This window comes from Anomalospiza imberbis, chromosome 4 (assembly GCF_031753505.1).
Source record: "Anomalospiza imberbis isolate Cuckoo-Finch-1a 21T00152 chromosome 4, ASM3175350v1, whole genome shotgun sequence".
Taxonomy (NCBI): domain Eukaryota; kingdom Metazoa; phylum Chordata; class Aves; order Passeriformes; family Viduidae; genus Anomalospiza; species Anomalospiza imberbis.
The window spans coordinates 47,247,132-47,272,046 of NC_089684.1; the positions used below are offsets into that span (position 1 = coordinate 47,247,132).

General features: G+C 35.0%; 1 protein-coding gene across 6 annotated transcripts in view; it reads left to right on the plus strand.

Annotated features, from left to right (window-relative positions):
- Positions 1–24,915, plus strand: part of FRYL (FRY like transcription coactivator) — an 88,068-nt gene that overhangs the window by 53,906 nt on the left and 9,247 nt on the right. For all 6 annotated transcript variants that reach the window (XM_068188370.1, XM_068188373.1, XM_068188371.1 and 3 more), the window contains 12 exons: positions 248–418; positions 1,392–1,532; positions 3,594–3,791; positions 5,001–5,162; positions 5,451–5,525; positions 6,665–6,841; positions 9,403–9,606; positions 10,495–10,665; positions 14,630–14,883; positions 16,986–17,193; positions 19,122–19,271; positions 21,583–21,681. In XM_068188370.1, coding sequence (XP_068044471.1) covers positions 248–418; positions 1,392–1,532; positions 3,594–3,791; positions 5,001–5,162; positions 5,451–5,525; positions 6,665–6,841; positions 9,403–9,606; positions 10,495–10,665; positions 14,630–14,883; positions 16,986–17,193; positions 19,122–19,271; positions 21,583–21,681 — 2,010 coding nt within the window. The remainder of the gene's footprint in view (positions 1–247; positions 419–1,391; positions 1,533–3,593; positions 3,792–5,000; positions 5,163–5,450; positions 5,526–6,664; positions 6,842–9,402; positions 9,607–10,494; positions 10,666–14,629; positions 14,884–16,985; positions 17,194–19,121; positions 19,272–21,582; positions 21,682–24,915) is intronic.

Below are 24,915 nucleotides of genomic sequence, written 5' to 3' on the forward strand. Positions count from 1 at the left end.
GTGAGGGATATTGGATGATCATACCAAATGTATTATGAATAGATAAGCTTGGAACGTGGTTGCCACAGTACCAAAATTCAACAGAAAGTATAAGTCATGCATGTGTGATTGGTTTGATTTCACTTACTAGAACATAACTGAAGTGAAATCTTGGAGTGAAATCTGGGAGAAGTGCATAATGACTCAGAAATGCTTGCATTAAAAAAAAAATATTTCTACTATAATTAAATATGGTTTTGCTTTTCAGGTTTGTGCAGAGGAGAAGTCACCAACTCTTGCCAATCTGGCTCATATGATGAGTTTATACAGTACACACAGTTATTCCAGAGACTGTTCTAACTGGATTAATGTAGTGTGTAGATACTTGCATGACTCTTTCTCAGATGCCACATTTAACCTCATAACTTATCTTGCAGAGGTAAATTTTTACTAGAAGTATCTCATGTTGACAATTCATTGCCAATTCCTAATTTCTTATTATTCTGAATGTCAAGGGGAATAAAGCATATCTTCTCTAACAGGAAAATATTACTAAAATGTTCTAGGATATAGAAAAGGGAGGACTGCTGCCATTTTGGAGTACAGTAATTTATATATACCTTGAAATGATAATACCTTTAATGACAGATCACCTTTTGTGAAAATGGTGTTTGGCAGTAGGTGTTTATATTCTGTACTACATGAATATACACTTACTTTAGCAAAATAAGCTTAATGCAAATTTTAAGAGACCTTCTTTAGCCAGGTACACATCTTTATCACAACCTTAAAAATTAATTGCAAAGTTCATTTGTAAGTAGTGCATAATGTAAAAAAAGATAATTTAAATTATAGGAATCAGTATATTATTCTGCTGGCCATTCATACAGGAAAGCTGTTAGTAATTTGTATGAAAAGCTTGTAGAGCTTGTACTTGAAGTGTATCACTTCAAACTGATAGCGGCATTTAGAAAAATCTGTTCATTCTTAGAAATTACTTTATATGTACAGCTTTTGTTTGTAAAACTGCATTTACCAACCTTCTTTAAGGTGTTGCTGTAATTGTTTTTCATACAGTTTTAAGATTTTGAATTAGTATGAACACTTCTATTCAGTGAAAAGTGCTTTACTATTAGGTGCTTTCTGATCTGTGCTAAAAATATGTCTGTATTTGTAAATTTGTACGTCAAAATTCAGGGGAAAAATTAATTAGGACAAAACCCATTGTGCTGTTGCATTACTGTTTTTTAGTGCTAAAGCAAAAGTTTGAAAACCAGGAAATGGTACATTTAAGTTTCTTGAAGAGAAAAATAAATGTGTGTCAAAGTTAGCTGTATTTTAATGTTTGCTTTCACTTTTTGCTACCATTAAAGGCCCTAATTAAATTTTCTGTGTTAAAAACCTTCTTTTAGCTGTTAGAGAAAGGCTTATCCAGTATGCAACAGTCCTTGCTGCAGATCATTTACAGTCTTCTGAGTCATATCGACCTATCCACAGCTCCAGTGAAGCAGTTTAATTTGGAAATCATAAAAGTTATTGGTAAATATGTTCAGGTACGTACTCTGAAGAATAGTAAAAGTCTGTCTGCTCATTATCAAAATTACAGTTGAATTTTGGGGGGAATTTATTTTGGATATAAAAATAGTTGCTTGTAGTCAGATTCCATAGGGTTTTTCTATGTACTTAGTACACTAGATGTTTTTGTATTTGTCCAATGTGATTTGCATCTGGTGGAACATGTTACCTGGGTAAATGTGCATCTATTTACAGATGTAGGCAACTTGACATCCATAGTTAGAGATGATCCTTCAACTATTTAAATACAAGGAAATGCTTACTGCTAAGCTGGACAAACATTTTATTTATGTGTATATGTTTTAAAAAGAAAATTTTACGCTCAAATGAATATTTAAATCACTCTCAGTAATATGTCCATGAGGAACTTTAAGGTGCACCTTAACAAAATTGAGTACATCTTTAATTAAAGAAAGTCCCCAAAAGATGAACCACAGTGTTTTGCCCAAGGAAATTTCAGCCTTTGTACTTGAAACACAAATTTACTGAAAATCTATTTCACAGAAGAAAGTCTAGCATCTTACTGAAAGATTTTATAAAAATGCCTGGAGCATAAAACCATTTCAGTGCACAACATTCTCTTCTTTTTACTTTGAATTCCATTATTGCTGAATGTATTTCAGTCAAATGGTTTAATTATAATTAACCAGGAAAGTTATGTTCCCGGGATGTTTTGTTATTGATGGATATGTACTTTAGATATTGTGCTCCTGTCAGAGTGCATTAGGCAAAATGAAATGATTAGCATTAGCTATAGTTTTTATGGCCTAGTGGCTTCTTGCTTCACCTCTAACCCCTCTCTGAGATTTCTGTGCAAGCCCACACTACCATGGAATGTAATCTCAATTAGATGTAAGCTACCAAAAGATGGTACTAGCAAAAAAATATTCCAGAGAAGTCTTAACATATTTTTGATAAAATAAAATGTGTTACTATAAATGACAAAAGAAAAGATCATAAATTATCATGTCTTGTTTAAATTTTCTACTAACTTTAGGGTCTTTTCTGCAATGACAATGGCTGTAAATAAATCTAAGTTGCTACAGGATCATTCCAGTTTGAGATTCCTTTTTTTATGCTTATGATGCACCGAAATTGAGGAGATTATTGAAGACTCTCATTGTCTACAAAGAAGCATAAAGCATATACTACTTAGAGAATTGGAAGGGGTGTTTACTTTTTAAAAATGCAATAAAAAAAATTTGACAAACATGGCCTCCTAATTAAAGAAAAAAGCAGACATCATGCTGATTTCAAAAATTGGAAGATTTAAGTTTCAGGCAGAATCCTTGCATTTCTGGGAGTCTAAATCTTAATCTTTGCACAAAGCTGCTTTTATTTTATGTCTCTTCTTCTGATTCTTTTCACAGTATGTGCAATTGAAACTGAATTATTTACATTGTCTTAATCATTTTTTTAAGGAAAGTCCACTTAACTCTGGCTCTGCGTCTTATATTCTCACACTTTTTCTGTAGCATTTTTAAAGCACTCCATTGGCTAAAAACTATGTAAATGTTTTCACTTCTGTGTTAAAATCTTTTGTCTTTCCTCATGTATTTCAAGGAATAGTTTTGCTTGTTTCTAATTCCATTTACTCCCTATAACTGTAAAATAATTAAAGATGGCCAGAAGTGGAATTGTTAGTTTGAGTACTATCAGTTACTGTAGTTAAGTGATAGTTAAATACTCTCAGTTTCTGTCTCCTGGGTCACAAAAGGGCAGATGCTTCAGACAAAAAACGTGGTGTAACTACAGGGACGGAGGGACATGGACCGTGGTCTGGTTGTGGCTGGCCCAGTCAGCTGGAGCTACTGAGCCTGCTTGACTGGACTTCACCATGTTCCATGGGATAGCCTTGTACCTTGCCACTGCTTTCCTGGCACTTCAGGGTCTGAAGTTTCCCACCTGTGCTAGCCCCTTCAGCCATGGGTAATAGATCAGAGGTTTTGGGTTGGGGATTCTTACAAAATGCTACTGTACATAAAAATTGCTGTCTTGGTTGAAGTGATTGTTGTGTGATTTGTGTATGTTCTCTTCAGAGTCCATATTGGAAAGAAGCCCTTAATATTTTGAAACTGGTGGTGTCTCGGTCAGCAAGCCTTGTTGTGCCTAATGATATTCCAAAGTCTTATGGAGGTGACATAGGTTCTCCGGAAATCTCTTTCACAAAAATTTTTAATAATGTCTCCAAGGAGTTACCTGGGAAGACCTTAGATTTTCATTTTGATATATCAGAGGTAATTATTATATTTAGATGACAGTGCACTCATGACTTGCTGTTACAAATTCAGGTGTTATTTTTTGTTAGCCTTCTACGTTTATATGTTTTTGAATAAGTACAGTTTTTAAGAATGGCATAGATTGAAGTTTTACATACTTGTAAATGAGAGTTATACTGGAAAATAAATTTCAAATTCTTTTATGATGTTCATTTGCCTTTTCCCCCCCTTTGAATATCTGGAGAGTTAATTACTAAAAGTCAGTAAGATTATTCTCAAGGGTGTCTCATCTGTGTCAGAGAGCAGACAATGCAGCTGGCTGCTGCTTGCAGCTGAACATACCAAGCGTTCAACAAATGAAGGCTGTGCATTCAAGAGCTGAGAGGATTAAAACCCTGTCCTGCAGTTTTGGCATGACTTTGGAAGGGGGAGAACATTCAGAGGATGGGATTGGATACAAAATGTAGGAAATTCAATGTAAGAGGGATGCAATTGGAGAAAAACCTCCTGTGGTTAAAAATATTACCCCTACTACCAATGATACTCATTCTACATCTGAAAAGGGGAGCATGGCCAAGTGACTGCAGTGTAATGTAGAAACATTAAAATCGTAGAAACTTTAGAAGTGATCGTAAATAAGAGCTCCTGGTTGAAGCTAACCCTGGATAATGATAGGAGATATAGATGTGTTAGGAACTTTACTTAAATTGGTAAGTGGATTCACTACTGAAATTTCAGGGCATGCAGATAATTGAGAGACAAGATGAATTCCCATGGAGTTCATTGGGTTAACATTTGCTGTCAAAAGAGTTGAATTGGATCATTGTTTTTTTCAGAAGTGTGTGTGTGTTTGTGAAGTTGCTGGTCTGTGAAAACAGTTTGTTCCATGTCAGGGAATGATTCTGCAGAGAAGCTTTGCATCTTTTAAACTTAGAACACATTTGGTTTTAAAGTGTGTTTAAAAATATAATTGGATTGTCACCATAAAATGTGCATTATTCAAAGCCACACAAGTGGGCAGTATGGCAGCTTTCTGCATAGGGTACAAGTATTGAGCTTTGTATTTCCCAGTGAACCAAGGCTCAGTGGATTAGACATGGGTTTTATGGAATGCTTACAAACAGACCAACCCTCCTACAATTCATATAATGCTAATTCTAAAGTCAAATATGTGGTCTTTATTAATATAGATTTGAATTTAAAAAAAGTGTTTGTTGTCTTTGCTAGACACCAATTATTGGAAATAAATATGGTGATCAACACAGTGCAGCTGGTAGAAATGGGAAGCCAAAAGTCATTGCTGTGACCCGGAGCACTTCTTCAACTTCATCAGGCTCAAATTCAAATGCACTGGTTCCTGTCAGCTGGAAGAGACCACAGCCATCTCAGGTACATTGTTCCTCAAACACTTCATGCATATATTAGAGAGAGTGTTTGTGAACGTGTCAAAAAAAATGTATTGAAGTATTATTTGAAGTCTGTATTATGTTGTAGCAAAACAGTAAATTAATACGGAATAAACTAAAAGCTGATACTGGTGAAAAGTAAAAAATTTTAAGATTTTTTTAGGGGATGTCAATATGCAATATGGCTAGTTGAAAGTGCAAATGTTTTCTGTTTTTACCTGGACCTCCAGCAGCTGCCATGCTATGTGATTTTCTTTGGTATATTTTTCAGAGAAGGACTAGGGAGAAGTTGATGAATGTGCTTTCTCTGTGTGGTCCAGATTCTGGTCTTCCCAAGAATCCTTCGGTAAGTGGTGATGGTGGTTTCTTTTGGTTTTTGAACTCAATTAGCAGAATGCTATTGCATTTTTAGTTGTTGGTGAAGTTATGAACAGTGGATTTGGACAAGCTAGCTTTGGTTCAGCAGTTCACAAATCCAACTGAAAGATCAAAAAGGAGAATCAGAAGTAATGGATTACTATTAGTCCTCAAGGACTCCAGTGGGCATAGTTGTCTTGGCTAGAAAAGAGAATTGAACTAGGTCTCCCCTGTTCTGACTAGTCCATTACTGATGCTTTTGAGTGAAGGGATAGCAGTAGCTGAGGACTGTGAGGGTGTTGATGCTGTATTGAAAATAACATAGAATCAATTGAAAATAACCAGTGGGTCATGTATCTTGAAGCATAGTTATTTATAGGAACTGCTGTTAACTGTTGTTAACTGTTGACTAAAAATAGGTTGATGGTTTTACTTCTGTATAAAGAACCCCACTGGCATTCTATGCTTGATGGTGGTGATGACATTGACAGCTTTTAAAACAAAGCGGGTAGCCTACCTTGGTTATCATCTAGAACATATTTTTTTATTGTGGCATAAAAGTTCTTACCTGGGGAAAATTTTGGTGGGAGAAGGATCTTGAATCTAGTGGAAGAAGCTAAAATAAATAAAAATAGATGCCTGGAAGCTGGAACTGGATATATTAAAAAACAGAGTATGGAAATAAACAGAATACTGTCATTTGTGAAGGTTGTGAAGGCCACTCAAGCTCAGTATTGGATCCCTTTTAAAGGCGTACTGTACTTCTGCAGAAGTTTGTAGGTGAAAAAAATGGTCTGTGTCATGTGGTTATTATGATGGATTCTTTTGTTCTTAAATTTGACTGATATTGTGGTTATGAAAATGAAGTTTGAATTATATGTTTTTCTCTCTATTTAGATCTTTTTAACTCTTAGTTACATTAAGGAGAGAATGATAAAGATGTAGTTAGATGTAGTTAAAGATGTAGTTTAAGATGTAGTTTAAAATCCAACTAGTCTTGAAGCAAAATGTCAGTATAGGGGTGGACACACTGCCTGCCACTAATTCCATTAAATGCCAGGAAGCGGGATAGCTGACTTTTGGAGTTACAGAAATTGGAAGTTCTTCTGTTTTTACCTATATCTGCAGGTTGTGTTTTCTTCTAATGAAGACTTGGAAGTTGGAGATCAACAAACTAGTCTAATTTCAGCAACAGAAGAAGTGATTCAAGAGGAGGAAGTGGCTGTAGAAGACAATACCAGTGAACAACAATTTGGAGTTTTTAAAGACTTTGACTTTTTAGATGTTGAATTGGAAGATGCAGAGGTGAGACCTTGGGGTTTCTTCTGTGTATTTCCATTTGAGAGCATTTTAAAAATAAGGTTGTGTTGGTGCAATTCTAAGGAATTGGCAGCCCTACTAGCTAATCCAATTCAGAAGAATTTATGACATGACGGAGCTTAGATAGAGAAACCTAGACCAAAAACTTTGCAGGGTTAAGTTGTTGCAAATTGTTGGCTGGTTTTGGAGGGAAGAGTTGAGGTTTTTTTGGAGGGATTTAAGTGATTTTATCTGAAAGTTAAGTGATCTGACAGTGTAAGCCAGTGTCAGCATGAGCACCTGGGTACCATGCAGGAGAAAACTTAATTATGGAACAGCGTGTTAAGAAAATGGCATAATCATTGTTTCTGATACATTTCTGGATTTTGAGAACTTGATGAAAGGCTTTCAAAGTAACAAACTGTATGATACGCTATCTATATACTATTGACTTGCTCTTTATAATTGCTTGCTTTGATTTTTACATTATATCTGGTATATTGCAGTTCTTGTATTTCCTCTACTTCTCCTTCTATCAAAAAGAGAGAGGGAAGGTAAAACAAAATTAAATATTGAGAAATAGTGAAGATTCTGTTAACAACTGTTACTTGTTTCAGATCAATAAAATGCTTCAGACCAGAATTTGCTGAAGCTTAAAAGTATGACTGTAAAAGGACTGGGAAAGAGAAAATCCACAAGCTGCTGAGAATATCTACCTATCTAAACACTCACTGGTCTTCTCTTGATTTATCTAGACCTCTTTACAGGGTTTCCCCCCTAATTCTTTTGTTTTATCTCATTTTCCTCCTGCTTCCTGTGTATTGCTTAACTTCAGCCAGTATTTGCACCTTCTAGGAAAAGTACAGGCTCATTATGGTCTATTGCATAGATATAACCACACCCTAGTCAGACACCATTTCTTATATTGAATACAAGTAGTCAAACAGTTCAGAATTGAGTCTCAGTAGTATGAAACCATTATTTTAACACTAGACAGGACTTGGCAGATAGGATGGCAGAAGTTGAAAACGTCACCAAATGAAAGTAACCTTTATTTTCTGTGCTATTTTAGTAGTAGATCATAATTAAGAAAAGACAGTTTATTTTTTATTACTTGCCTGAATGCAACACGTAGTACTGTACTAGAGAAAAAAAAAGACCACAGCTAGTACAGATTTAGGGTGTTACATATAAATCATGCACTTGGTATAAGAGCTCTGGCTTATTTTTTCACCGGAAATATAGAATGTTCTTTATTGCTAATAATTAAATGTCAACAGTATGAACTGGGGCTTTTACATTAGCATCTGAGTAATATCCAGGTTAAACTTAAGTGCTTCAGCCCACAGTAGTAGTACTTTGTTGTACTTGAAATTATTTTGCTGTGCCATAACTTTTCATCCTCTTTTGAGGAAAAGAAATCACAAAGAGAGAAAGAGATTACAAAATGTTTAGTTTGCATATTTAATGAGTCATGACGATTTCTTAAATCACCACAAGAGTTACTCTGTAAAGGCAGTTTTGGAGCTGTGTTTGGGGCTAGAGGTGGTGTTATAGTAACTGTAGGCCAGTGAAGTGAACTTCACCAGGTTTTCTGTATCACTTAGCTGAATTGTTGAAGGTTGATGAAGTGCTTGAGAAAATCAAAGATCATTATTGTACTTGTGAATTAAAATAACAGTGTTTTTAAGATATGAATGTCACTTAGTATGATGGATATTTGAAACCCAAATATCTCAGCTTGAAAATGCACAAAGGAAATGGATCCAGCTATTGGTATTCAGGGTGCGCTTCATAAAACTGACACAAAGTAGCTGGTAAAACAGTTAGTGACAACATCATCTTTTCTACACCCTGTATATAGTTATTGTTGATAGTGTTTTGTCAGTTGGATGTGGTCAGTATAGATTCATGTGTGTTATTAAAGAACTTCATCAATGTTTGTTGGAACAGTTGCTTTACATGTTATGCTAGAGAAAATGTATCATGAGCATGCTTATTTTAGTGTTTTGTTGTCAGTTTGTTCTTTTTTTTTTATCTCATTAGAAAGAGACATTATTTTAAATACTAGCTTTTTGACTAAAGCTTTTTTCCAGAGCTTGAATCAGTCTTTTACTGTTGGCAAATCCTATGTAATAAAACATTTTTCCCTGGCTCTAGAGTATCTTTAAGTGTTTGTCCTCGTTCTTTCTAATTATATGTGTTTTCCTTTTTGCTAACCAGGAGCTGCAGGTAAGTTGCAGCCTGGTGCCCTGGCTTGTTCATCTGTTGTTGTCTGTGATGTGTTTGTACTTTCTAGTCAGATTATAAATCAATATTTATGTAGTTCTAGATTACATATTGAGTTACTTTCCAAGAAGATATTGAAAATATTTCTACTTCCTTTGCCATATATTTTATTTACAAGCATTTAACAAGGTACTTAAAATTTTAATAAAACTAAAGGGCTGATTGAAACTCTGTTCATGATGCATTCAGTACTCATGTTTTCTCTGTCTCATTTTTGTATTAACTTAATGATGTTGAAACTCGTACATACCAGATGTGTGCAAACTTTTCTGTTACAGGGTGAAAGCATGGACAACTTCAACTGGGGCGTTCGCAGGCGCTCTCTTGACAGCATTGACAAAGGAGACACGCCGTCCCTTCAGGAGTGCCAGTACTCTGGTAGCACACCCAGCTTGAACTTGACCAACCAGGAGGATACTGATGAGTCTTCAGAAGAAGAAGCAGCACTGACTGCAAGTCAGATACTGTCTCGTTCACAGATGGTAGGTTATTTTTCTGTGGAAGAAATCTGAGAACTTAAGCTTTCTCTAGCACATTTAAGTGCTAAGTGTGGCTCAGTGATAAGTGTGGCTCACACTTTCAGCCTAAGTGACATAGTAAGGAACTAAGTTAATGTGGCTAAGCTTCTTTTTCATAACAGCATCAATGAAGGAAAAAAGTTACTTTACCACATTGATGGTACGTAATTTATAATTTTAGATTTATAATTTTAGTACGATATTAATTTGTTTAGTGTTTTTACACTTACATTTTTTAAATATAAACACAAATTTGCATCTCTTATATATAAAGTGTGTATCTTTGTGGATTTCTAGATGAAAAAACATCCCAAATGCTAAATAACATGAAGAGTATTAAATCGTCATATGGGGGTCTAACTTGTGTTTAAGCACAGAAGTTGCAAAACTAATTATGGATTTTGAAGCCTGTGTACATATAACTTAGGAAAATCAAGAATGCTGGCCACTCAAAAATGTCTCTGCATTACATAAATGAAATTAAGAAAAAGTTGACTTGGTGAGGAGCAGCTTGATGTGTATGTTGCTTTTCAGACTTTAGGCAAAGCTTGTATTAATGTTGCTCCCAATAAAATGCTCTGCTTTTCAATGGTTTCAGTCTAGCAAAAAGAACTTCTAAAACAAGAAAAAAAATAATTTTCCTTAAAGGAAAAGCTTCTTTTCAAAGTGAAATGTTGCAGAAATGCATGTGATGCTTTGTAATAGTTCTAGTTTAAAGCTGTGAAATTCATCGTATGCGAATAAGTTCAAATAGCTAACAACACTGAAACAGCCTATTTCAAAACTAATGCATTCTTTACCTGCAATTTGTGTTTCCTTTGAAGAATTTTGTTTCTTTCTTTTCTGTCTTAGTTAATCAGTGATTCTGCCATAGATGAAACAGTGTCAGATCATGCTGGTTTATCACTTCAGTCTCAAGATTCCACTAGCAGTGTGGGAACAGAAGAGGTGCTTCAAATCAGAACTGAGACCCCAAGTTTGGAGGCTTCTTCTCTAGATAACTCTAGCAACCAGCTGCCTGAGGTGGGGAGAAATGTGGGCTGGTGCATGGCTGATTTGAGCTCCTTCTAGTTTTAGTAGCAACTTTGGCTTTCTTTTCAACTGGATTTTCATCTGTTACACTGATTAGTTGATTTGCTTTTAATATTTCTAACCTGTTGGCATGTTCTTACAAAATGTTCCCTCAGCATGGAGACTTCTTGGATGGGCTGAGGGAACTTACCACAGGTTAAAAATATTCTTGAAGGGCTGATCATGATCATTTCATGGTGCAGAATGAAACAGGCTAATATTCAAAATGCTTTTACTTGATATGGTTGAAATCCTTCTTGAGCAACATTTTCTTTCCAATACTTTTTATTTCCCTCCCCTTGTCCCTTGTCCCCCCCTTTTTGTTGTTGTTTTGTTTTGTTTTGGGTTTTTTTTTTTTTTTTTTTTTTGCTTTCTTTGGGTTGTGATTGGTGCTATATGGGAATAAAACCTCAGGCCAGCTGTGTTAGAAGTTGGTTCCATTAAATAATCCTTTAGTAAGGACTACAGATGCTAGTGGTATACTTTTTTGGAAAGGCCCATGTGGACTGAGACAGATTTCAAGCTAATGGCCGCCTGCAAATCTGTGAGTACTTCAGTTTATTGTGTTTTCAAACGTTTGAATAATGTAAAATTTAAAAAGACACCCCTAATTTTAAACAAACTGTCATCTGCTACAATTTTTCTCCAAGTCACTTGGTTTAGGTGGACTTTTAATCTCTTCATTTAAAATTATTTATGCTACTAGCAATCTTATTTTTATTTGCATAATGTTAGCTAATCCCATCTTTAACTATGTGTGCAGTTTTATTGAGTATTCCAGAAAATTAAGCCATTCCTATGTGTATTTGACCAACCAGTGAGTGTACTGTTGACACTTAAGAATGAGTCTTCAGCCAACCTGGTTTAAACAATCTACTGACTAGTTCATGTGACTGGGCTAGTTCAAGTTTCTAAAAGCTGTACTTTACCTGTTTGCTACCAGAAAAATTGCTCTTATTAGAGCAGACCACAAATGTAGCTAATATTTGATGAAGAAAACTGTAATCAAAGAGTCTAATTATGGGAGAGTGGCTGATTTCCTGTGATAAAATCCTCACCTTTTACAGGTGTAATATTGTGACACTCATGAAAGTGCTTTCCCCCACATTTTTTCCCATTTTCCCATTATGATTATCTATGTGCTTTTTTAAAAAAGTGTTTCATTACACTGGTGTTGATAAATTGTCTCAGCTGTTGCAGAGCACCTGTGCTTAGATTGTCAAACAAATTGTTGTCACTTCTTGTGCTCATCTACAACACACATTTTACAGCACACCTAATCCGAGTGAACTTTTTGCACACAGAATAGATGCTTTATGTTAAGATTTCAGAAGCAAGAAGCAATATATAAGCTGGAATTTTATAGACTGAAATTCACCACAAAAAAACTTTTGTCTTCTCCATTGTTGGTGTGTGGTACATCCTCAGCTGTAACTAATTTTTACATTTTCATAGTTCATTCTGAGACTGCCTGTAGAATTAATTGTTCTTCTGCAGCTCCCTTTATAAAATCACTATATACTGCTATAATACAGTTGAAAATATTCACACAAAAAGCACCATTGTAATTTAAAAATATTGAAAACATTTAAACTGGGCTGTAAAATAATTCTATGACTAGGCAGCATTCAGAACAAATTGCTGTATATAAAAAAAATAATGCAGGTGCATACAAATGCATTCACTAGATATGATGTGTTCCAGGTTCATTTTGTTCTTGTTAGAATATGAGATTTGGACAAATACATAGGTTTCTTCAAGCACAATTCAAACACTCCAAGTTATTACTGTACAAAACTTGGTTGGATTCCACCTGGTTGGATTTTGTTGCTCAGAAAATGAGCTGGCCTTATGCCTCTTACGAGAATGAGCTTGTAAATGTGCACACTATTGACTATTGAAATATTTATGAAGCCAGTAAAACTGATTTTTTTCTGAATATTTATACTGTACAACTTGTAGCATAGGGCAGTTGTTTTTTCCTGTGGTTATGTACTTTATATATGAAGCTCTCTCAGCACAAGCATTTCATTGTATGCCAGCTTTCTGTTATCATAATGTTTTTGATATAAATAAGTATATACCAAAGTTATCTAAGATAATATGGAAAAAATTGAAGCCATTATTCATAAACAGGAGTGTGCTGGTTAGATGAGTTGAGTTCCTTGTTTGTCTCATAGAGATGCTCTATTTAAATTAATTGTTTACTTAAATGTATTTGGCTGATCCCCAGAAAATGCAAAAAAGATATTTCACATTCCAGTTAAGTATTTACTGTCTATCTGAGAAGAATAATTTTGTTCATTTGTTCAAAATAAGTTTTACGAAATAATGCATATGAAAGTTTCTGACTTCAAGATGATTCTCAATTTTGTTCACTTGCACTGTAGATTTGTGAGGAAGTGGTTTAGTAGAAGTAATTTTCCTAAGGTTCTGTGGCATTGGTAACCATATAACTATATAAATCACCTTTTTAAGATACTTAAAGAATATTCATACTGGTACTAATGTCCAATGACACATTGAAAGTGAAATCAGGAGTCATGGCACTATGAAGACTTTGCAGTAAATTTATTAACTAATAATATTTTCAAAAAGTGCATCTCTCATATGTATATTTACCAGTCATGATCAGTGTAACTCTGTATCCTATGTTAATGTCTATAACAGAAATGGACCATTGGTTCAACCCAGAGTTTTTTGTTGAGGTTTTGTAAAAGTGTCCTGCATTCCCATGTGCCTCGGCTGCTCGGTAGGACAAAATGACTGTTCTGTGGGAAAAAAAAAAAAAAAATCCAGATTTTACTTTAAAAAAAGATGCATAAGTGAAGTCACTAGCTGTGTCAAATGGCAGCAGTGTCACATTGAGGAGTACCGTAGTGAAAGTGAGATTTGGTAAGGATCACTGTGAAAGAAAATTACATGGTTCTGTTTAAAGCTGAATTGTCTTTTCTAATATGTATACAGTGTTGTAATCTGTCAGAGGATCTGTTTCAACTGCTGAAAACCATGAAATGATGTATATGCTTAGAGGCTGTCCAAAGGTTCCTTGACCAGTTTTGGATATGCCAGTAGAGGAAGACCAGCATACTAAGAATGAAAATATGTGGTAATTTGTACCTTTAGGAAATAACAAGTGTTATTTTTATTCCACAGAGAAATCCAATATAAAGGTTTCAAATTAATTCATCATAAATTAACTGAATCTTAATTCATCTGTTCAATATAGTGTTGTTAATGAATAATAATGCTAATGGAGGAAGGGAGAAAGGGTTGTTTTAATATTACGTACCTGAGTTTAATTATCCTCTCTCTGTAATTGCCTGTTAATGAAAGCCTACATTTAGAGATTCAGGGTAAAACCCTTAAAGATGCCCATATTAGTAGCAGTGGCAAAATAATAAAAACAGTGGAATGTCTCTTTTCCACTGTTTATCTATTACACTGTTGCTAAATAGTTATGCTTTAGAAATTTGTTAATGTGGAGAGTGGAAAGGAGAAGTAGTATTCTGGTACTTGTTCTAGACTCCAAAGGCAAGCATGAGGCAGTCATTTTAATTCTTACCTCTAGAAAAGCAAAACATTAAAGTCTTGGGTTTGTTTGATCTCACTAAGTTTGAGACTGTTTGCATATTTTTCTATCAGTATTCTCTAACAGATTTAATTAAATGTATTCGAGAAATTGTATTTGCTCCACATAAGTCACATTCTAGGATATTAATGTTCACCAGAAGTTATAAACATTGCAAATAGGCTGCCTGTCTTTGCCCAAGTAAAACTGTGTGAATGAGCCAAAGACCTGAATAGTTAAATATTTGTAAATAATCTTTCATAACTGTTAGTTTACCATAATAAAAACTGATCAGAATACATAGGTCCTGGCAGTAATACTAATGAAAGGATGTGTGATTCACAGGAAGGCAGTTCAGCAGTAAGGGATGAACAGGTTAGCACTGCTAGTGAAGACACTGGCTCGTACCTACTACATGAGCAGCAAGACTGTCTGGTCTGTCATGAATCTCTGGAGTTGGAAGAGACCCCAGAACTGGTAGAGGCAGCAGCTCCTGAAAGCTATTCTGAATCTGTCTGTGAAGAGGATGTCACTCTTGCTTTGAAAGAGCTAGATGAGAGATGTGAAGAAGAAGAAGCTGACTTCTCTGGTTTGTCTAGGTAAGGTTAATACTGGTTATAAGTAACAGAAATTACATGTTATCAGTGCATTATCAAACAGGCTTTTCTATGGTAAGGAGATTTCCATTAATCCCATAATACAAAAATCTAAAACAGTAGTTTGCATAGCTGAAATAATGGTTGATCAGTTTTGCCTGTTACAGCAACTAAACTCAATATTTCTTTCAGCAATTGTTTCTGGTACAAGGAAAACAGTTGTTTAGGAAAATATGAGAATTCTCGAATAAAAGAAATTGGCACTTTTCTTCACCATCAGTAGGACAGAAATGTGAAAAATCAGCTGCAAACAGTTTAACAGAGAAAAGCTCTTGAACTGCTCTGACTTACAGTGGCACCCAGAGATAGGAAAAAAACAAGGAAAAAAGTTAATTTTTTTTTCTAATCAAATCTCCTGTAGAAGTCAGGTCAGTTTGTCTTTGAATCTGCTCAAGGGTTATTTTCATTATTAAGGTTCATAAATCTCCTGTATATTTCTAAGACATTTTAAAGTAAAATAATATTTTTTTCATTTTAATATGGAGAGCAAAAATAACTATTGAGAGGAAAAGTTAAAGTTAGTCCTAGCTGGTTGAGTCATATCTAAAGTGAAACTCTTAAGTCTCCTGGAAGTAACAGTCTAAGAAGGAAGGAAAAGGAACAAGAAACCCCAAGCAAACAAATAAAACCCACAAACCAAAACAAACAAAAAATTCCAAATTGATCATAGGCTTCAATATGAACATAGACTTGTTCATATTTAAAATTTGTTCAGAAGTTTAGATTGAATAATAGGGAGGCTTGGTATATATAGGAACACAGGCTTGACATTTATTCTTTCAGAGAGATCTCTTAAGGAGGCTTTTTCAGAAAAGAACACAACAGGAGATAGAAAAGAAGTTGGCTGAGAAGGTTTTACTGGGAGAGACAGAGAAATTTGACTCTTGTGATACGTCACCTACTGCATATGCCTTGGGAGACTTCAAGGCTGGTACCAGTTAAGAGCAGTTTAGTTCCTCATTTGCAACTGAACAATCCCTCAAGGTTTTATTTTATTTACACTAAGCATGCAAATGAAAAGCCCCATAGCTCTAGTCTAAATAGTGACAGAGGTGATAGCATTGGTACACTGTTTGGGAAATACCTGAAAAACTTTTTTGCTTACAGATGATAATCAAAAGGGATTTGTCTTAGCTTTTGAGCTTTGTGATACTAAAAGGTATCTAAAACCAGCACCCACACTTCTTGTTTAAGATGTACTCAGTGCTTCTGTGGATGAGGCAGTTGTCATAGAGAAACACTGTATGTGATTTAAAAGATTATTTTAATTAACTATGTGTATACCTGGAATCCTCCTACACATATTTGTGCTGCCTGCATACAGTTATACAAGAAGAAATGTCAAAATGTATCATCCCTTGTAATACAGACTATTTTAGGGTCATCATTATTTTAATGATTGGAAGTAGTAGCATTGATTAATTTATAGTTTGATATTTTTATTGAATGTTTGGTGCCTAATGGAAAGTATGACAGCAGACTGTTCTGTGAACAAAGGCCCGTTAAACTGATTGCCCATAAAAATGAAAGTGTTTTGATCTATCTCCATTTGCTTATGTTACTTTAGACAGTTATAAAGCACTATTACATTGCTAAATGAGCTCTTGTGCTTCCCTTAAGGAAGGCTAAAACTTATTGCAGATATTGGTGGACCATCTGTTCAGATCAGTAAAAATTTGAAGAACGGGATGTTACTTCAGTTATTGGGGGCAAGGAAAAAATGCTGTTTCTACGTGGTGTCCATATATATAGTGCTGTATACACCTATATATAACCTCCAGATAGCTCTTTGTAGCTCTGTGTAGAACTGACATGTGGTAGTACATTTTGGAAAGTATAAGCAATTTTTAATATATTACAGCAAAAGTTTTTGATTGTTTACTCTTTTCTTGTCTGATAGTTACCTTAGTTGATCTGTTATTTATTTTTCAAATGCTATTCTGAATCCAAAATTCTTATTTTTTTCCTTCTTGCCAAAATGAAGGTGTTTTTTTTTCCCTAAAAGGTTTGCTGAGGAGGTAATTTCTCTTATTTATTGTTTGTAGCCAAGATGAAGAAGAACAGGATGGTTTCCCAGAAGTGCAAACTTCCCCTCCTCCTTCTCCATTTCTTTCTGCCATATTGGCAGCTTTCCAGCCAGTGGCGTACGATGATGAAGAGCAAGCCTGGCGCTGCCACGTCAATCAAATGCTGTCCGACACAGATGGATCTTGTGCTGTCTATACATTTCATGTCTTCTCAAGATTGTTTCAGGTCAGTGAATTCTCCGTGTATGATTGCTCATCTGAAATCCTTTCCTCCTACTTTTAAAACTATTCTTCCCCTTGAAACTGCAAAAGCCACAAGATTATAGTAGCAAGAAGCTTTAGAAAGCAAATCAAAAGCAGACCAAAAAAACACACTGTTGAAGTAATGTTACACTGTCATACTCTATTTTTCCATCTGCTGGATATCTGCTGTATTCATTGCCTAGGAATGAACCTGCTCAGGAAATAAATAAAAATTGAGAAAAACTCAAAAAAAAATCAGTTCAGTGTTTCTTGCAAGCTCTTAGTCCAGGTTATGTCCCTTCTTTTATTTTCTGAACATCACCCAGGTTCTGTGATGACTACAGAATTAATGTCTTTCTCCTGGTTTCTTTGAAGGAGTCATTATTACGGGATCACAGCATGACAAACATTAATGAATTTATCTTGCATCTGTCTTGAGAGAAAAATGTTTCTTTCTGCAGAGAAGTAATTGAAACACCAGGAGATCCACTGGAGCTGGATGTTTCAAATGTCTCTCTTTAACTATATTTAGCACATAAATCTGCTATCCAACACAAAATGCCTATGGCTTAATTTTTCTGGCTTCCTCCTCCCTATATGTAGGGAATGAGATTTTACATTTTAAAAGTAATGCTTCTTTGCAAATTCCTATGGGGTAAAGTAAGTATAATTAATTCATTTTATGTACAGGCAACGTGCCAAATGAGTTAAAGAGAATATTCAGGACAAGGCTTTATGGCTCCAGCCCTTTCATGTATCTCTAATATTAATTTTGCTTGCTGTTTGGCATATAATAATAAATTTCTCAGTGAAAGACCCACACTAGCACATATTTTATCCCATGTATGGCCAGTAACAGATGTGAAGAATTCATACTCCACCTTTCCCATGGAATAATTTGTTTGCGCATCTATACCCATTATCCGTTTTATGTTCAACTAATTTCATGGCCACAGTGCCATGAAATTTCTATTACAGGTTGGAGATTTTTGTTGTTTTGTTTCATCTAGGCATCAGGGATTTGTATTGTCTGTATTATACCAAAGCTTAGCTGCAGTTGGTTTCCACACATGCATTCATTTCCTGAAAGTGGCAAAACGAGAGCTCATATTCTCTTGTGTTCATTAACAAGGGAGCTAAGGAAGAAGGATGAAACTTGGATTAACAGCTGGAAAGTTGGATACTTTTCACAATAGCAAACCAGTGTTCAAGCATGGGCAAAAAATGTTCCTGAGAAGTTGTTACTGGGTACAGAGGAGGATTAACATGATCAAATGATACTTGGGAGGCCTTGTTTGACTGGACCTTTCCATTTTGCCTTTTGGCTCCTTCTTCCTGTGTTTAAGTTTGCAGCTGTCTGTATAGTCTTTATATTGTTTTATTCTACATGTAACTTCCAGGATTAATGAAATAGTACATATCAGAGTGCAGTGTTACATTAGGCTAAGCTGACAGTCTGCATAATCAAACATGATAAACTCAGGACTGATTTTTGAAGAAGGTAGAAACCCTGTAGGTGGCAGTTTTGGACACAGATTGTGCTACGCAGGTCGTATACTGACTCATAAAACTCTATAATTTTCTACAACACAAACACTTGAAAATAAATTGAACTGTCTGTACTGTGTAAAGGCAAATAGTCATCTACCTATACTGAGGCTAGAGGCCTAGATATGAAAGGAGTACTTGTCTCTATGGATACTGTCTTGTTTTATTGATTTATTGCATTTTCCAGAGCTGATTTTACCTAACTATTCAGAGAAAATTGCATATTAGTTTTTCATTTAATGAAAAAATATAATGTGATGGAAACTTGTCAGGATAGAAATTTGCTCTGAAATTCTTACCTAAAAAGCCAGAAGAGTAGTAAAACACAATGTAAGATAAATGTTTTTCTGATTTGACTTCTAGACCATTCAAAGAAAGTTTGTATCTATAACAAATGATTCAGTCAGCTTTCTTGGTGAAAGTCTACAGCGCATTGGAACAAAGTTTAAGAGTTCTCTGGAAGTGATGATGTTGTGTTCAGAATGTCCGACAGTCTTTGTGGACGCGGAAACGGTAAGAATCTCAAACTTGCATGTTGGAATATCTGTCTGCTCAAACATTTCATGTAACATATCAAATGATGTTTTAATATGTGGAAAAAAGAAACTTAGGGAATTAAAATCTTACGTGGCCACTATGTGTCATAAACACTGGAAATCACCAGTGAGAAATGCATTTCTTAAAAAATAGGCTCTAGCTCTAACAGTGAACAGTATGGAAACTTACTGATAGTAGATATCACTTTAATTCCCTTACTACTCTTTACCTTTCCTGCCTGTTCATATTTATTCTATGTTCTCTGCACAAGTAAGAAAAAGGAAGACTACTTATCAAGCAGCAACGTTGCCTTTTTCTGTTATATTGTTTTATGTATATATTCAGTGATGCATGAGAAGAACATTCTTGCTGCAAATATACAACAAGGAGACTTTGAATTAATTGTTTTCATACAAGTTGAAATCCTGATTATAATAGATACTAATCCAAGAAGTCAGCTCATTGTTTAGCAGCAGTCAAAAAAACCTCTGTGCTAGAATTATCAAGAAATGAGACAGCAAAGCAGGAAATATCACTGAGTTAATGTACATATTCCCAGTATACCTACATCCTGCATGCTGGGGGCAGTTTTGGTCCCTTGTTCTCAGAGCAAAGGTAGAAGCACTGGAAAAAATTAAAGGAAGATCACAAGAATGACAAAATATGTACATGTAAGATATGTGTATGTAGGCTAGGATTTTTAGCCCTTTAGAAGATAAATCTGTCCATCGATGTCTTATCATGGATAAGTGATAGAAATTATTTTCTTTTCATCTTAATTGATTTTAAGGGTGATCAAATTAAGCTACCAGTGACTTACAAAACATACAGAACCAAGGTCCTTCATGTGATACATAATCAAACTGTGAAATACTGTCACTTTGTATGGTGTCTGTTCATGTTTTCAAAAAGCCGCTAAAGAAATTAATGGAAGAAGTAGCCCTGGACAGATCCTTTAAATATGCAGAACAGTGTGTTGACAGAGGCTGAGAAAGCATATATTTTCTGGAGCAGGTGGATCACCACAAGTTTGCCCTTCCTTAAACAACTGCCATTAGACTTTGTCAGCTGCAGGGCTGAGGTCGATGCATCTTTGGCCTTGATACCCAGTGTGAGACACTTCTTCTGACCTGCTTTTTTTCCCTCGGTACTGAGGGCAACTCTTTCTTAAGGTCTCACTTAAGAATATGAGAATGAAAAAAGCATGATACAGATAGTGCATTTCAAGTGAACCACCTGTAATGTTTTTTGCTTTTACTTATGCCGCTTTAAAAGCAGTAAAAATTTATTTAAAAAAATTCTTTAAGATAAGAAGCCTTAAGAAAAGTTACACTAGTGTCTAACTAAAACACCATGAGTATTTTAAAATAAAAACTAAATCTACAGAAAGACAAACATTAAAAGGATATAAATAAATATAGCACACAAATATTTGAATGTGTACATGGACATACACACATTAGGGTTGTTACATTGACAAATACTGTATAAATAAATCTTTCATTTCCAAATAATTAAAATGAAATGAACCTGTTTGTCAGATTAATTCTCACTGATAAAGTACACAGCTCTTACTGTGTGCAAGGACTGACCAGAGTGAGGGAGGAAACATCATGTTAGAGATGTATATTACAGCAAGTGTCAGGAGAAGGGACTAATAAAAAAGATTAAGTGAAAATAAAATACAGAGAGAAATGGTATGGAAGAAAGCTGAAGTAGCAGTCCCTGAGGGAAAAAGAGATTCTGAAGCCATGTGAAAAGAGGCAGTCATTAATAGTAGAAAATTCTTTGAATATCCAGTGGTTCCTGCTTTGACAAAGTCCTGTTTTTTACAGACTGCAGAAGCTTTTTGGTAGCATAGTTTGTATATTGAGAAGGGCAAGTAACCCTCAGTGGATACTCCTTAGGTTGCTACAGGAGCAATCCAGCAGCATTACCTTCCTTCCTTCTACAGGCTTTTCTATTTCCACTAGTGGTGTGTTCATACCAAATATTATTCTTCATTATGAAAGATCTAAAAATTGCTTTGAAATCTCTCTTTCACATGTTAACTAGGTACTACTCTTCTTAGTTTGGAATTAAAACTGTTGTTCACTGATTTAAATGGTAGAGCTACATGTGTTAATTCACTTACTCAAAAGTGTCACAAATTACATGCCCAGCTAATTCCAATTTGTTTTTCCAAATGTGAGCGTGGGATTCTCTATTATGTAATTTAGATATTAGACTGTATGGATTGTAGTCAGATGTTACATGACTACAGAGTTTGATTGATTTTATCTTCCAGCTACTGTCTTGTGGCCTGCTAGAAACATTGAAGTTCAGTGTTTTAGAGCTCCAAGAACACTTGGATACCTATAACGTCAAAAGAGAGGCAGCTGAACAGGTGAGTCTCTTATATGTCAAAACAAAAATATTAGAACCTACTCATCAAAAAAATGTTGCAGGTCCTTATCGCTCATCAAAGGCATCTAAAGGAAATGTGTGGGAAAGGAAAAGTGTGGGAAAACACTTCTGAAATAAAATCTGTTTCCTTTTCTTACTATTATTCTATGCATATCATCTGACCCTGAGGGGTTTTCTCTTATGTGTAATTAATTTTTGTTGCACGTATTTCTGAAGCTGATTTTTAATATATAACACTGCACAAATCCACTAACAGTGGGGAAAAGCACATTCCTAATTTAAAAATATTCAAGTATTTCTAACATGAATATCAGTAAATAATGGGGTTTTTTAAATTTATGTTCTGCTTATTTTATTAGACGAGGGATTCACCTCCAGATTAAGACATTTACAAATAACTATCTTTCTGGAATTCCAAGTGCATTAACACCCATAGTATATAAGGATTGGGTCAATATATTAAAAGGAATCAAGAAAGCAATGCATTTACCCTGATACAGATACTGACTTGTTTAGCTGAATAAGTCTTTAGACTTCTTTTTGGTGACTGAATCTCCACTGACAAGTAATGGTGGTTATACAGCTGTGGCACACAAATTTAGGGCTCATCTTACAGCTGGATCTCATTGAGGATGATGTTTATGTGTTGATTAGAATAATGCAGTTCAGTGCTCAAGGTATATTTTAGTGGTTATATCCTTTTTCAAAAGAAATGCAGTTTAGAAAATTTCTGTAGCAAGAATCTGTATATTTGGTTTTGTGAACTTGTGTGTGAAGTTCAGAAAGTAAGATACTAACTTCAGAAAACTGTCACAGGTAAGATTTGTATTTCAAGAGCCAAAAGAAAACATGAATCTACAACTGAACATGCTGAATTTTACTAATCTCAGCAGCCTGTGAAGCTGTGACAATGGCATTATGGGCAAGTTTGAGTGATGCAAAACAGAACCAGAATTCAAGCCATGATGCTTTGGCAGATATTTTGCAGCACAAGTGGCCCCATGTTTCTTGATCATGCTGAGTTTATTAGGAAATTATGGCCTTTGCCTTGCAAAGATTGCTGACAGCTCATCTGTTGAATAGACCAGACATGCACTATTTTGTGGAAAGGATCTCAAAAGGAATGTGGTTTCCTTGAAACCAATGCTAAAGTATGCCACAGATGTAGATAAAGTCTTTGCAGGATCCAGGCCAGTATTTCTGCTAAAGAGTTGCCCTTCTCTGTGGTAATAACAATTTATTTGATCTAATATAATGAGTTACATTTTGCCATGTAGGCTTAATCAGAAACAAGTGCTCATCTAATGACTAAGATTATTTTACGCGATATAATATTTCATGTCTGGCAATCTCCAATGCATAATGCTCTCAGCACTCCTATGAGGGCATAATGTATTTCATTCCTCCTTTTAGAGAGCAGCCCTGAGGCACAGAGGGCGTAACTGATTTCCCCCACGGTCAGACAGGAAGATTTGTGACAGGGTAAAAAGGGACCTGTGTGTGTGTCATTAGAATGATGACTATACAAACATGGGGGAATTTTACATCAACTCTCCATTTAGCCTAGTTTATCATAGCAATAATCAATGGTATTGTTTTGTTGATTTGTTGAAGTGTAACAAATTAAAATTACATCCCTTTCAGATGGCAACTAATCACTAAATGTTTTGTTATCTAATTTTGCACGGCCACATTTCATATTGATATAATCCATGCTGGATATTAAGAACTTTTTTGTATTTCATTTTACTAGGTAAACAAATACAAGTATCAGTTTGATGGCCTCTGTCATTATATCATAGTGAAGGAATTGTTTTTTTCTGTCAAAAAGGGAGTCTAGTAACATGTTTCTGTGGTCAGCCTGTCTTCTGCCACAGATTTGTGAGTGACTGGAACAGGAATAAAGTTCACAGGGTTAAAGGAATTGTTCTGAAACAAGTGAGAGTATTTTGCCAGGATTTTATTTTTATTTAATCATTTATAAATAAAAAGCAGTATTGAGAAGGAAGAAACTTTTAGCTTTGACCAGTCATCTCTGACTCTCGATAGCACATCATTTAGACAATTTAGGGCATTATTTATGTGCTTATTGAGCATGTTAATTTAGAAGCAGTGACTACTCAAATTATTTATTTTCCTAAAACATTTTAGAAGTATTTCTTTAGCTTTTGGTCCTCTTTTTCTAAGGTGTATTTTATATTAAATGTAAACTAAGAATCTTCTAAACTATGTCTTAGATATATGCTTTATTGTTTCTTACTCTGTCCTCTTAAACAGTATAGGGAAAGATTGAACAAGACTTCCTCAAGTCAAATCTGAATTTCTGTTGCTACACACAGCTGTGCTATGTATCCTCTTAAATCTGAAAGTATTAAGCCAAAATGCTTAATCAACTTTATGCAGACCCTTGGTTTTTTCATAGAAACACACAGAAAAATGACCAGATTAAGTGGTTGGCTACTGTATAACAAAATAAATAAAAATTAATGGATTTTTGCATGTTAATCTGGTATCCTTTAGAATCAACCACTGGGAGAATCTGTATGTTAATTTCTTTAATGAAAAACTGTTTTTAAACTTTATCCTAATAGATGATGTTGGTCACTCTCAGTTCTGCGTGGTGTACAGGCATTCACATGAATCAAATTGAAAAAGTAAAAGGCTTGGGCTGCAGTTGCTTGAAACACTTACCTATGCACCAAGATAAGACAGAAAGGTACCTATAGTATAGGCTGTTTAGCATGTCTCTTTAGGGTGTAATCTGGCAGACCAGCCTATGCTATGACCAAGACTAACCCCAGACTTCCCTGTGTTATGCTTTCATCAACACTTTCTAGAGAGATATATGGAGAAAACATTAATTGACACAAAGCAAGCACATAAAGAAGGTTATTCTGTCACACTATTCCCAAAGAAAAAAAAAGAAAAAGATCTTTTTACTGTGCTGAACATATATTCTGCAAAAAATTCTTAACAAATTAATTTTGTCACCTTTTTGGAGTTATTGTTCTATTTTCTTGCAAGGGGACTGCTAAGACTTCATGTGTGTATTAGGGACAAAGATACTGAATCAGATAAATGTAATAGAAAATACAAGCTCATACACACAGCATTCTAGGCACACCCTTTATTCAGTCTGGTTCTAAGATTTTTTAAAAAAATCTTAAAAGGGTGGTGTGTGAAAAGAAATACTAGCTTCCCAATTGCTGCTTCT